General features: G+C 47.3%; 2 protein-coding genes across 2 annotated transcripts; one reads left to right on the top strand and one right to left on the bottom strand.

Annotated features, from left to right (window-relative positions):
• Positions 1-6: 6 nt before the first annotated feature.
• On the top strand, positions 7-5,159 carry LOC119287656 (ras-related protein RABC2a-like). The gene is made up of 6 exons (XM_037567238.1): positions 7-194; positions 1,241-1,309; positions 1,709-1,774; positions 2,443-2,564; positions 3,175-3,303; positions 4,699-5,159. The coding sequence occupies exons 1-6, from the start codon at positions 56-58 to the stop codon at positions 4,795-4,797; spliced, it is 624 nt and encodes a 207-aa protein (XP_037423135.1). The 5' UTR covers positions 7-55; the 3' UTR covers positions 4,798-5,159.
• A 4,442-nt stretch (positions 5,160-9,601) lies between these two features.
• LOC119287655 (aquaporin TIP1-1-like) lies at positions 9,602-11,231 on the bottom strand. Its single transcript, XM_037567237.1, has 2 exons — positions 10,986-11,231; positions 9,602-10,485 (listed from the first exon to the last, which is right to left on the bottom strand). The coding sequence occupies exons 1-2, from the start codon at positions 11,116-11,118 to the stop codon at positions 9,866-9,868; spliced, it is 753 nt and encodes a 250-aa protein (XP_037423134.1). The 5' UTR covers positions 11,119-11,231; the 3' UTR covers positions 9,602-9,865.
• Between the last annotated feature and the right edge of the window lie 452 nt (positions 11,232-11,683).

Below are 11,683 nucleotides of genomic sequence, written 5' to 3'. Positions count from 1 at the left end.
CCGCGATTCGATCCCACCCGCAGCAGAGCCCGGCGGCCCGATCACGCGCGCGGCCATGGGCTCGACGCCGGGGAGCAGCTACGACTGCTCCTTCAAGGTGCTGCTCATCGGCGACTCCGCCGTCGGCAAGAGCAGCCTCCTCGTCAGCTTCGTCTCCGCCGCCCCCACCGACGATGACATCTCCCCCACCATAGGTATGTATCATCACCTCACCCCACCTCCCTCCCTCCCTCCCTGGATCTCGCTCGCTGCTTGCCCCGGCTTGGGCACGCAACATCCAGCAATAAATACATCCTGTCTCTCGCTACCAAGCGTCCGGAGACGGCAGCCGTCCGATTCCGGGCGGCTCTACCATGCGCGCCCCGCTGTTTCATTCACAGTATCAATCAGATTTCGTTGCGCCGTGCGTATACGTACCAAACGCGCCTACGTAGTACTCCTACATGATAGTTGTTGGGGGAACAGTTCAATTCATTTGAGGGATCGACCAACACCGCCATGCCTACTTGCGGAACGCCGCAGATGTTTTGCTTCTGCTGTTTCAGCCACCCTCCGGCTCCGTAACTGCTTATTAATTGCTTCGCCATCTGTGTTGCAGCTAGTATCCAACTTTGACCAATTCTTACACTTATTTTAGCTATTCCTGCCTAAACATTTATTTTAAGGAACCTTGAGCCAAGGATGGATGTTTGTCTGTTCCTTTGCCAGAGGCTGGAAATTCAGTGCAAACATGTGTAAGCAGTTGTCTAGGATGCATCAGGTTGCCATCTTCTTCTTAAAACACCAGGACAAAATTCGGCCATTCTTTTCTGGGTGCTACTAGTTCTGACCAGGCACAGGAGAGAACACTGAAAGTGCCCCTAGTTCCTGCATAACTACTAGCAAACAGATTTACCCTCATCATTTTTTAGGATCAATTCGCTGACAGTAACCTGCTCAAAGTGCATATATGTTTGATGTTATTTTTCTCGATCCAAATGCAATCGGAGTTATATATTACTGTGGGGCACAAACGTTCTATATGTTCATATCAGCTAAGTTTCTGAGCAGAGCAAAATACTCCACTCCTCTAACAGCTAGCAGCCCCTGCCTGACCTTATTATGTCCTGAATAGGAATCCGTCCAACTGTTCAGTTATGGACTCATGATCATCTTCTTGTATAAGTGTGCCTTTTTGCTGTATTCTCCCTGTTATTTACTTGCCAGGATTTAGTTTTAATCCACAACAATTTCTTTCCAGGGGTGGATTTTAAAATCAAGTTTCTCACTGTTGGTGATAAGAAATTGAAGTTGACAATATGGGACACCGGTAAGATTTTTGCTTATGGATATGGTGTTTACATGCTTTCCCGACAATTTTTTGTCTATGTTACTTATATGCTTTTCAGGGGCAATTACTCCTCTGCAGTATGCACTTCCGGACTTCCAATAGTACCCCCCAAATTACGAACCTACTTGTCATTTGCCCCCGAATTGTTTTTTTGCCCGGCCATAGGTCATTACTTGGGCTGTTCTGTCCCGAGCACAATCACCTTACTATACAACGTGTAAAGAAAATATTTCTAGAAAAACACTGCATTCCATTCTACTGAGCAGTGTGTTTCTGTACAATACTTCTCTGCTGTATCATGTTCTTCTACAGTCTATTGTATCTAATGGTGTTCCTACAATATCAAGTGTTTGACCAACTGAATTTCTTTCTTTGCAGCTGGCCAGGAGAGGTTTAGGACAATCACTAGTTCTTACTACAGAGGTGCTCATGGAATTATCTTAGGTAATATGATTTCTCCTAAGATTTGATTAATGACCATGATTAGAAGCACTAACCATTTTCCATGTGTGACTTACAAATGTACTTCCATGCCATCTTACTGTTAAATATAATTGTTTAAATTGTTTCCTTGCTCTTCTGACACCACTAAATTTTGGCTTACAGTTAATCTTACAAACTTGTGCATGCTCAACTCTGGTGCCACTGTTAATGGTCCCAAACATGTCATATAAGCCGAGCAAGATGCCATACTCAATAGTGATTTCTGAATAATAAAGTGACTTCTCAAGTTTAGCCGTTATCTAGATGCATGTATCCTTCCCACCAAGTTGATAGTTGTGCTTGTTAGCTGTAACCATTCCATTCGTGTACCAATTCTTGGATATGCTTCCAATGGGTGTTTAACAAACATTGCCGTTTTTCGTCATACTAGATTGAATTTGTCACTGAACTTAGATGTCACCTCACTATGATAATGTACCAACAATCATTTTGTAGCGTTTGGTGAATGGAAACTTCTATTGAGATTAGTGATGCTCAAATGCTTGTCACGATGACTTGTAGCAACAAAATATATAGAAAGAACCCTTACAGTATTTCATTTTATTCTGCGGAAGGTGTTGCAGGTTAACTTGCAGAAGTTTTAACTTTGTGCTGTCTTCTTCTGTTAGTTTATGATGTCACGAAGAGACAAAGTTTCACAAATTTGGCTGATGTATGGGCCAAAGAAATAGAAATGCACTCAACAAACAAAGAGTGCGTCAAAATGCTTGTTGGAAACAAAGTGGACAAGGTATATTTTCTTTCATTTAAATCAAATGGTTACTTGCTGTGACGATTGTTCCATTTCAGCTCATGTTGATGTTTTACATTTTAAATACAGAATTATTTGGTGGGTGAGTGATAAGTTGTTAGATCAGTTTTAGGTCCCGTTGCATGAATATTGAGCCCTCAGATACTACATGACACTTAGATAGAATGGGTGAAGAGAAGAATTTTGCTCATACAATGAGATTGATTACCCAAAAAGAAAATACACGTTTAAGGTTTAACCTTATTAAATGCTACCCATTTAGGCTAGTCATAGTGGGGAGTAACTTAGAGTAGTGTCATGCATATGACACTAGTCTATGTTACTACCTTCATAGTGCAAAGTAAAATAGAAGTAGTACCATAGGTAATTGCATTTATTAGGTTGTAGACTCATTTTGCTTTGGGTTGCGCTATGTTACAGTAACATATTATGTTACTCTAAACACCTCTCTCCTTATTAACTACATGCCACATAAGCAAACTAGTCTTGAAATACGCTATGTTACTCCCACTATGACCAGTCTTACAGGAATAATGTGCAAGATGAAGTAACACTACTGTCTTCTGAATATTATGGTTTTACCTTGCAGGATGAGGACAGAATGGTAACAACAGAAGAAGGTCTTGCCTTTGCACAGCAGTGTGGATGCCTTTTTCTTGAGAGCAGTGCCAAAACAAGAGAAAATGTGGAGAAATGTTTTGAAGAGCTTGCACTAAAGGTAGACGCAGAGGAACATACTAAGCACCATAACCTTAACCTCTTTACTTTTTGAGCACCCTGAAAAGTTAACTTGTAAAGCTATGCATCATTCCGTGCAGTAGCATTATTAAAGTTAAAAGTTAAAACTAGCAGTGAACATTTCATCATTGAAGTTTGTACTAGCAATTTAGAATACGACCATGTGCTTCACAAAACCAATCTTCTGGCAGTGAACATTCCCTTACTAGATGAAATGTATTTTATAATTGTTATCCCATCTTATTGCAAAACACAGCTAGAGATAGTATAGGCTTGTTACATTGACATAACTGCTATGTTTATTTCAGTAGTATACTGTTCCTGTGTCCCGAATCTTGAATCTGTCTTTCAGAGATGTATCCTGAATTTGTTGTTGCGCATACCTTTTATTGTATATGCTCAACACAATAATCAATTTTTGTTGTGCTGTCACCCATTAGTTCGTTAAGTACCATACACTTGAGTTCCTGGACTTGAGAACAGCCGCTTTAGGTCTTTGAACCTGTATTACTAAGTCAACAAATTTACAATTTTTTAGAGGCAGTAGGAGAGCAGTTATAGACCATTGCAGTTGCTTAAGTGTTAGGACTTGTACAATGCTAGGTGCTTATGGAGGTGCTTAGAAAAATAAATCTGGTTTTCTGAAGCACCAATGCCTATTTCTAGAGGAGAGACGCCTAATTAAGTGTCTATCCTGTGCAAATAAGCACCGGTGCTTAAGAAAAGTCTGGTTTATTTCTTCAAGCACCTCCCCTAAACACCTTGCATTGTACAAGGCCTTATAGTTTTCTCTTCCCATACCGCCACTTGGGCATAGTGGTTGCCTTTTGAGAGGAGGGAAGGGCAAGCTAGTCTTGAGGCAACCTCTTTGGGCAGCATATCACCAGATTGTACTGACAAAGGACATGCTTGAGCCAATTGTCTGTTTTGTCAGATGATTGACTTTATGCACTATAATGACTTGTTTTCACATCACTATATGTTACATATTCCTTCTGCCCTTGGGTATGGATAGTGCAGTTTCCCCCCTGATTTCTGTATGTCTTAGCAGCGTATGTGCTTATATACAATATATGTGTTGAACAGCCCTTTTTCTTTTGTCATAAAAATCATGCAGCTCCATGCGAAGGTACAAAATTTCATTCAGAAACAAGTTGAATACGATTTTTTTTTAACAAGATAGGAGCTAGATGTAAGCCTTATTGATATCTCCACTCATCGGTGTCACACAACTCAGAATTTCTGTTCTGCAGTTTAAAACATGTGTTCTGAAGTGGTAGCTAGCAAGTAGCAACTATATTTCCTTGACTCACAGTAATACAACATGACGCTCCCCTTGTTCAGAGAAAGTGTAAATACCTTTGCTGTGTTGCAGATTCTCGAGGTCCCAAGTCTGTCGGAGGAAGGCTCGTCCGTCGTCAAGAGGAACTCGCTGAAACAGAAGCACGAGAAGAGCGGGGGATGCTGTCAGTAGAACCGGCCACTGTATGCAACCAACTAGATCTACCTAGGCCTAGACTGTTCTTGGTGTTCTGATGTAAATGAGTTGTATCTAAGTGCTCATCGGTGCGAGTAAAGGGATAAATAACAGCTTGAGGTTTTGGTGTGAAGGATGGGCGGGGAAGTTAATTGACCTGTACAAATGAAGAAGAAGAAGAAAAAAAAACTTTGTTTCCTGACTCGGCGAGCTGATGCGCTTCCACACTGGTGTGGTGTGCGTGGGAGTGTGCTGCTGGTACATAATTCAGGGGCGTTTCCTGGTCTCAGCTGGTTATCTTTTGGTTCTCTCTGTAACCTCTGTATGTATGATCTTGGATTTTCTGTGGAATTTTCATCTGTTATCCTGTTGAAGCCATTTCATCGTGTCTTGCTGTGACACAGCCTTATGAGGAGCACCATCGCTAGCCTGATCTGACCTCGGTCCTGGCGACGCGACTGTGCTGAATCAATCACATGCATGCATCCAACTCTTGTGTCGATCGAGTACTGGTTAGCAAGGCTTTCTCTTGTGATCATCTCAACTGCAGTGTAGCAGATGCTTGCATGATGACTGCATAGTGTTCACGTACCTGCATTGTCCAATTGCTCGTTCTTGTGAACAAACAGTGGACGCCGGAAGGACAAGCAGCAACCACGATGGGCTCCCAGCCCAGGAACACGTGCACGTGATGCGTGCAGCGACCAGTGGCGTTTCTCTCTGCACGGACAAAGAACGACCATGTATGTATCCCCGCGCCTTTGGCGGGCCGGGTTGCATCAGGATACAGGACAAAATGCGCCAACAGTGTATGCACATCTCACTAAATTAGTACGCAGTACGGAGTAGTAGTACCCAAACGTGCGGTCATAATCAGTACTCTTGAGACTGTTGCACAAAATTTCCATGCATGGGGAACCGGGGTCAAAATCTCCCTTGTCTACTGCTCTTGCATGAACCCCCATGGCCATGGGCCTGGCTGCATGTATGTCTCAAATAATACAGAGAAACGATGTGGCCCATCGGTGAACAGGCAAGGCGAACGATGTACGCCCATTTTTAGCCAATAACGGGGCACAAGTGCACAAGAAATGATAGGATTCAGTGTAACGAAAGACAAAAAAATAAAACACGGGGCTACTACATCACAGCCACAGGCCGCCGCGTATGGCTTCCCTGGTAGGAGTATATGTTTACTCCTATGAAATACTCAGTTGGTGGTGATGGTGTCTCTGTCATCCGTTATTTCTGACCATCAGATCTGTACCTAACGGCTGTGAGGTAAGCTGTGTCATTTTTGCAACAAGACCCTACTTCTCTGCTCCAACTTACAGAAAACTCATTGGTATCTTAAAACTAATCACGTCCCTCTGTCACCTCAAAACAGCCACGAGAAATATATTTTGAGTGAAACTTAATATGAGCATATTTTGATGATATATATGTTTTTCTTTCAAGTTTGTGAACATGTATTATTCTACTTTGTATCCGTTGCAAACGCATGGCATATTGCTGGTTCCCATGAAAGCACAAGAATGGTTATGATCCATGCAAAAAAGGAGAAGCAAGCTGCTGGTTCACATGCATTTCGAAAAGTTTCACCGGGAAGGGAACAGTGGCAGAGGTCTCCGGAGCAGGCAGCAGAATTATGAGGGCATCTCTGTCACCCTGATCGACCGATCTTTTCCGGGGAAGTGGCGCCAAGAACCCGGTGCGTACGGAGCGGTGGCCGGGGCCACGGCCTCGCTGGCCTTGTCCGCGGCTCCGGTCCCCGTGCATGGCGCCGGCGCCGGCGGGTTCCACCGATCCAGTCAGCGGCGCAATCACAATCATCAACCCTTTGCATGGGTGCCGGTGCCGCGACGGCATCCAATGGCACTTTTGATGCAGCGGTAATCTATACAAGATGCCTTTTGGTTTACACTAGTACTTTACTACTTACTACTAGCTACTCCGTGCAACTGTGTCGAGAGCTAGCGTGTCCTTCACCGATGCTGCTGTCAGGTCGGCCGTTCCGCCGAGCGAGGTTGCACCAGTATGATCCACTGGCTGAGAGGACGCATCCGATAATGAGCTAGCTGTTACGGTCACGCGGAGCCGGCAAAATCACATCCACGGGGGATGTGACTGCTCCGTGGATTTGCTTCTGGGATCAACGGTAACTGCAGTTCCTCTCAGCCGTCGGATGCTCTTTCACCCGCTTCGCACTCAGCCCTCGGATAACCGACGAAGCGCTCTTCTGTAAATGACATGGACTGGCTGAGACGTTCAGCTCCGGCCCCGCGGTATCGTCGAGGTGAAGATGGATTAGCCATCGATGTCGGAGAAACGGCCGGCCATGGCTTTAGGGTCGACAGGTTCCTATCTCCATCTTTCTTTCTTCTCTCTACCCACATCATCAACCCATCTCATCTCTAGAAGAGAGTGCCTGCCCAGGAAGACGACCGTGCCGGATAATCTCGGCTCCACGTCAGGCGATCTCCCGCGACGTGGAGAGATTCAATGCCGCAACAGCGACGGCTTCACATCCTCATCACTCAGTGTTCATCATTGCCAGTGACACCACTTTGTAATAATAACCGTGCTGCGCTGATGTGAAGGCTGGATGGAGACAAATACCAGCGCGCGCGTCACACTCGGTTCGTATGTACTAGACGGCTATCTCTTGCTACGGCCCAAACATCTGCGCTTTCGACTTCTTTAACACTCCTTCCGATCCATATAAATTATCGTCGATTTAGTACAACCGACGAAGCATTGTCCATGTAGTCCCTAATCACAGCTCGGTTTTTCCCGATCAAAAATCGCAGCTGGATTAGCTCTGGTGTCGCGATCAGGTGATCGGATAAAACAAACCGGGAAGATATATTATATGCGAGCGATTAGGAAACTCCAACGGAGCGGTATTTATATACCCCCTGAAGAACCCTTTTCTTAAATCACAGCTTGGGTTAGCCCACACACACCGAGCAAACTAAGACAGACTTTTTTTTGACATGAAATTAAGACAGTTCTGGCGTCGTAATCAGGTGGTCAGACGAATAAGCTGCGAAGATAACGCTGAGCGACAGGCGCGATCCATGATTGATGTGGTCCGGACAGACACTTGAAGTAATAATATCCAAACACCACTATTAGATTAGAGCCGCCTCTGGTGTTCAATAGGTTTGGATGATAACAAGTCCCTGACAAGAGGATTATTCCACCGAAGATTCCAACGGATTAGCAAACGAGACAGTTCAGACTTCAGACTGGAGCTCTGTTTGAATGCCTAGCTAGCCGAAACCAGCATTTAATTACCGGGAGTGCGTCATGCATGCGTGCCGAGGAAAAATGTGAGTACTAATACTACTCTACTTGGTACTCCCCAATTATTTGTCGGTGAAATGGATGTATCTAGACGTATAAAATAAATTCAAATAAATTTATTTAATTACTGCAACTTGGTAGTGGTAGGTGCCTGCAGGTCTCGGCGCCAAGCTGCGTTTCAGCTAACAGCCACCTCATCAGTTGCTCAGTACGCCGCATACATACATAGCCGCATAAGACAGAGACAAAGCTGGTATTAATTCGGTTGCTGATGGTGATCATTAGTGCTTCGGCCGCTAGTTAGTCGTGCAGTTGCTGTGCGCGGGAGAGAAAACAACAGTTTACGCACTCCACTCCACAGAAGAAGACACAACGTAGTACAGCAAAATAATGGTGACGTGTCCGTACGTGTCATCCCGGCCGGAGTTAGTGGCGGTCAGGCCGGCGGAAGAACCGAAGCTGCACGAGCCGTCTGCAGAGCTCTGCCGGCGACACACCGTCGACGTGCGGCTGAGCGATCAGCACGTACGTGCGTACGACACTTGCTCTTGCAGGAGCAGCACCGTCGCGGAGGCGTATTACGCGGGGAAATCAGAGGAGTTGATCGGGTTTTCAGCTCCAATAATGCTCCTTCGTCCACCTTCCTCTTGTTTGGAGTTGTTGATCTAATAATTCCTTAATCTCTTAACTACTAAGCTAGTACTAAGCACCACCAGAACTGACCGAACGGTGCGTAGACTTTATTAGACTGTTTATTAGGGGTGCTGCTTGAGTTCTAAATATGCTCGTGAAGAGGAGCCTACAGTTGGGTCCATTGGACAGGGCAGTAAACGTGCCAACAACCCCCACGAAGTGCGCATGATTAGTAGATGGGCCGGGATGGCCGGATGCATGGCCGCATGCGTGTGTGGTACGTACGTGCGAGCACGACCTGATAGGGTTAGCTAGGGCAGGGTAGATCGACTCGGCCGGCCCGGTCCAGCCGACAACAACAGCTCAGCCTTATCACCACTCCGACGTGGCGCCGTATCGTCTCCCTCGTCGCCACATGCGTGCCATGCCACTCCATTATTGACACTGACCCCACGCTCGTGCCTCCCCATGGCGATTCGAGGAGCAACAGCTGGGGAGGAACTTAAGAGTAACATTATACACTCCAATACAACTTTGCTTATGTATCACATATTTAATAAAGTATACAACTTTGCTTATGTGTCACATATTTAATAAAGAAAGAAGTGTTTGTGGTAACTAGCTAAGTTATCAGAACATCACACACTTCAAGAAACAATGAGTCTATAACCTAATAAATACATTGTTGCATGTTCCTATCCACTGTGGAGATAGTAACATAGTCTAGAAAAGTGGTGTGTAAGTTACTAGACTATGTTCGTTCTTGCCCATTATGACCTGCCTCAAACAAACTAAACAGTAGTGGACCTCACTGGCAATCTCAGACGGACGGATTAATTCCAGAATTCAAGTTTTCAGAGGCACGGTCGAACTCAACTCAACTTGAAATTACTCGGGCGGGACGGGCGAATTCACAGTTTTACAGAAGCAAATTGACAGTGTCGTCCACGGTTTTACAGCTCCACGAACTCACCACAAACTGATCGACCCAGGACGCAAACTTAAACGACTCATGGTGATGGCAAGGAAGGAGACGACGCGATCATAGATCACACGGACGGACGGGCAGGCAGGCGGCGGGCTTGCACGCAAGCAAGCAGGCTGGCTGCGCTGAGCTCGCTGCTCAGTAGTCGGTGGTGGGGAGCTGCTCGTGGGTGCGGGAGATGAAGAGCAGCTCGTAGATGACGCCGGCGAGGCCGCCGCCGATGAGGGGGCCGACCCAGTACACCCACTGGTACCCCCACTCCCAGCTGACGAGGGCGGGGCCGAAGGAGACGGCGGGGTTCATGGACGCGCCGGAGAAGGCGCCGCCCACCAGGATGTTGGCGCCCACGATGAAGCCGATGGCGATGGGCGCGATGGTGCCCAGGCTGCCCTTCTTGGGGTCCACGGCCGTGGCGTACACCGTGTACACCAGCCCGAAGGTCATCACGATCTCCAGCACCACCGCCTCCCACGCGCCGATGCCACTCAGCCCGAAGGTGCCGGTGGGGAGCCCGCCGGTGGAGAAGCGGAGGAGGAAGCAGGCGGCGGTGGAGCCCAGCAGCTGCGCGATCCAGTAGAGCAGGCCGCGGAAGAGGGTGATGTTGCCGCCCACGAAGGCGCCGAAGGTCACGGCCGGGTTCACGTGCCCGCCGGAGATGTTGGCGCCCACGGACACCGCCACGAACAGCGCGAAGGCGTGGGCTATCGCCGCCGAGATGAGGCCGGCGGGGGTCGCCGCGCCGTCGGGGCTCAGCTTGCCTGCAGCCACAATCAAACATGGAAAACTGTCAGTCGGATTCGCACTGGTGCAAATGTGGCAAGAAATCCCATCATTTTTTGCTACTTGTGGGCAGAAGCTAAGCACATGGGGAATGGCAGGCTCGATAGGAGCAGAAGCTACTGATTCACCACATGGGATTCTCCACGTAATCCCAGGGGCAAAGTAGTCATTCTGCTCCAATCATTCAACCTAAAAAGCCTGTAGCAATCAAACCCTACTCCTCTCTGAGACAGATTTCTCTAGGCTACTGGTAACTAACGCCTCATAAAGCGTTTCTTCCTTTCTTTCTTGTCATTTTAACTTGTGTCCAACACCAAAAGCAAGCGGTTTTTGCCCTGTCTTGTCGTAGGTGCACTAGCTAGCTATCCATTATGATGGTGCAAACTGCTAATTAACTAGCTTGATTTCTCATAATTAAGCTAATTATGGTGATGGAAAGAATTAACCGATGAGAAGAAGGAAGGAAGAAGGAACTCACTGAAGGCCATGCCGGAGCCCTGGCCGGCGAAGACGAAGATGAGCGTGGAGATGAACTCGGCGAGCGCCGCCTTGAGGGCGCCCACCTCGTACACCTCACGGTGGCTCCCCACGGCGATCCTGCTGACCGGCATTTTCGCTCACCTCCGAGCCTAGCTCGCTCGCTCGCTGGAGAAGAAGAAGAAGAGACTGGCTGGCCGGCCGGAGTGGAGAGAGATGAGGGAGGCGGGTTGGTGAGGAAGGAGCGGGATAGGGAGGCGGTATATATACACCGCGCGCCGGGCCGGGCCACCGGGCGTGGCCGGTTCCAGCGACGAACGGACGGTGTGGCGTGAGGCCCCCGGGAAAACGCCATATTGGGCTCGCGTGCTTGCTACGCCTGCCTGAAGCTTCTGGAGGCCGGGCTCAGGTGCGATTTCTGGGAAACAGCTGGATGTAACTGCATGCCGAATGTGCGTGCGTACGTGTCATCATTCATGGGTGGATGTACTGATAGTTTCGGAAATTGATGGGAGGGAAGACAAGATAATGTTTTCTCTTCTGAGAAGACGTAGTTCATGGGAGAGATAAGATGAGGCTTGGTATAGAATAAAGAATGGGAAATGAGATGAAAAACTCGGTCACTTCTTCTGCGCTGTACAGGTGCCAAAATGTTTGTCTAGGTGAGCAAAACGAGATACTCTGTGTAGGTGAAAAACG

The sequence above is a fragment of the Triticum dicoccoides genome, chromosome 4A (assembly GCF_002162155.2).
Source record: "Triticum dicoccoides isolate Atlit2015 ecotype Zavitan chromosome 4A, WEW_v2.0, whole genome shotgun sequence".
Taxonomy (NCBI): Eukaryota; Viridiplantae; Streptophyta; class Magnoliopsida; order Poales; family Poaceae; genus Triticum; species Triticum dicoccoides.
Note: the sequence above shows the minus strand (reverse complement) of the source record. Positions and strands in the feature narration are given on the sequence as shown.

Excerpts from the sequence above, each read along its gene's own strand:
- LOC119287656 (XM_037567238.1), top strand. The coding sequence starts at position 56 with ATGGGCTCGACGCCGGGGAGCAGCTACGACTGCTCCTTCAAGGTGCTG. Across the intron at positions 2,565-3,174 it reads TTGGAAACAAAGTGGACAAG|GATGAGGACAGAATGGTAAC; the intron begins GTATATTTTCTT and ends TTTACCTTGCAG. Across the intron at positions 3,304-4,698 it reads TTGAAGAGCTTGCACTAAAG|ATTCTCGAGGTCCCAAGTCT; the intron begins GTAGACGCAGAG and ends GCTGTGTTGCAG.
- LOC119287655 (XM_037567237.1), bottom strand. The coding sequence starts at position 11,118 with ATGCCGGTCAGCAGGATCGCCGTGGGGAGCCACCGTGAGGTGTACGAG. Across the intron at positions 10,486-10,985 it reads GGGCTCCGGCATGGCCTTCA|GCAAGCTGAGCCCCGACGGC; the intron begins GTGAGTTCCTTC and ends TTGTGGCTGCAG.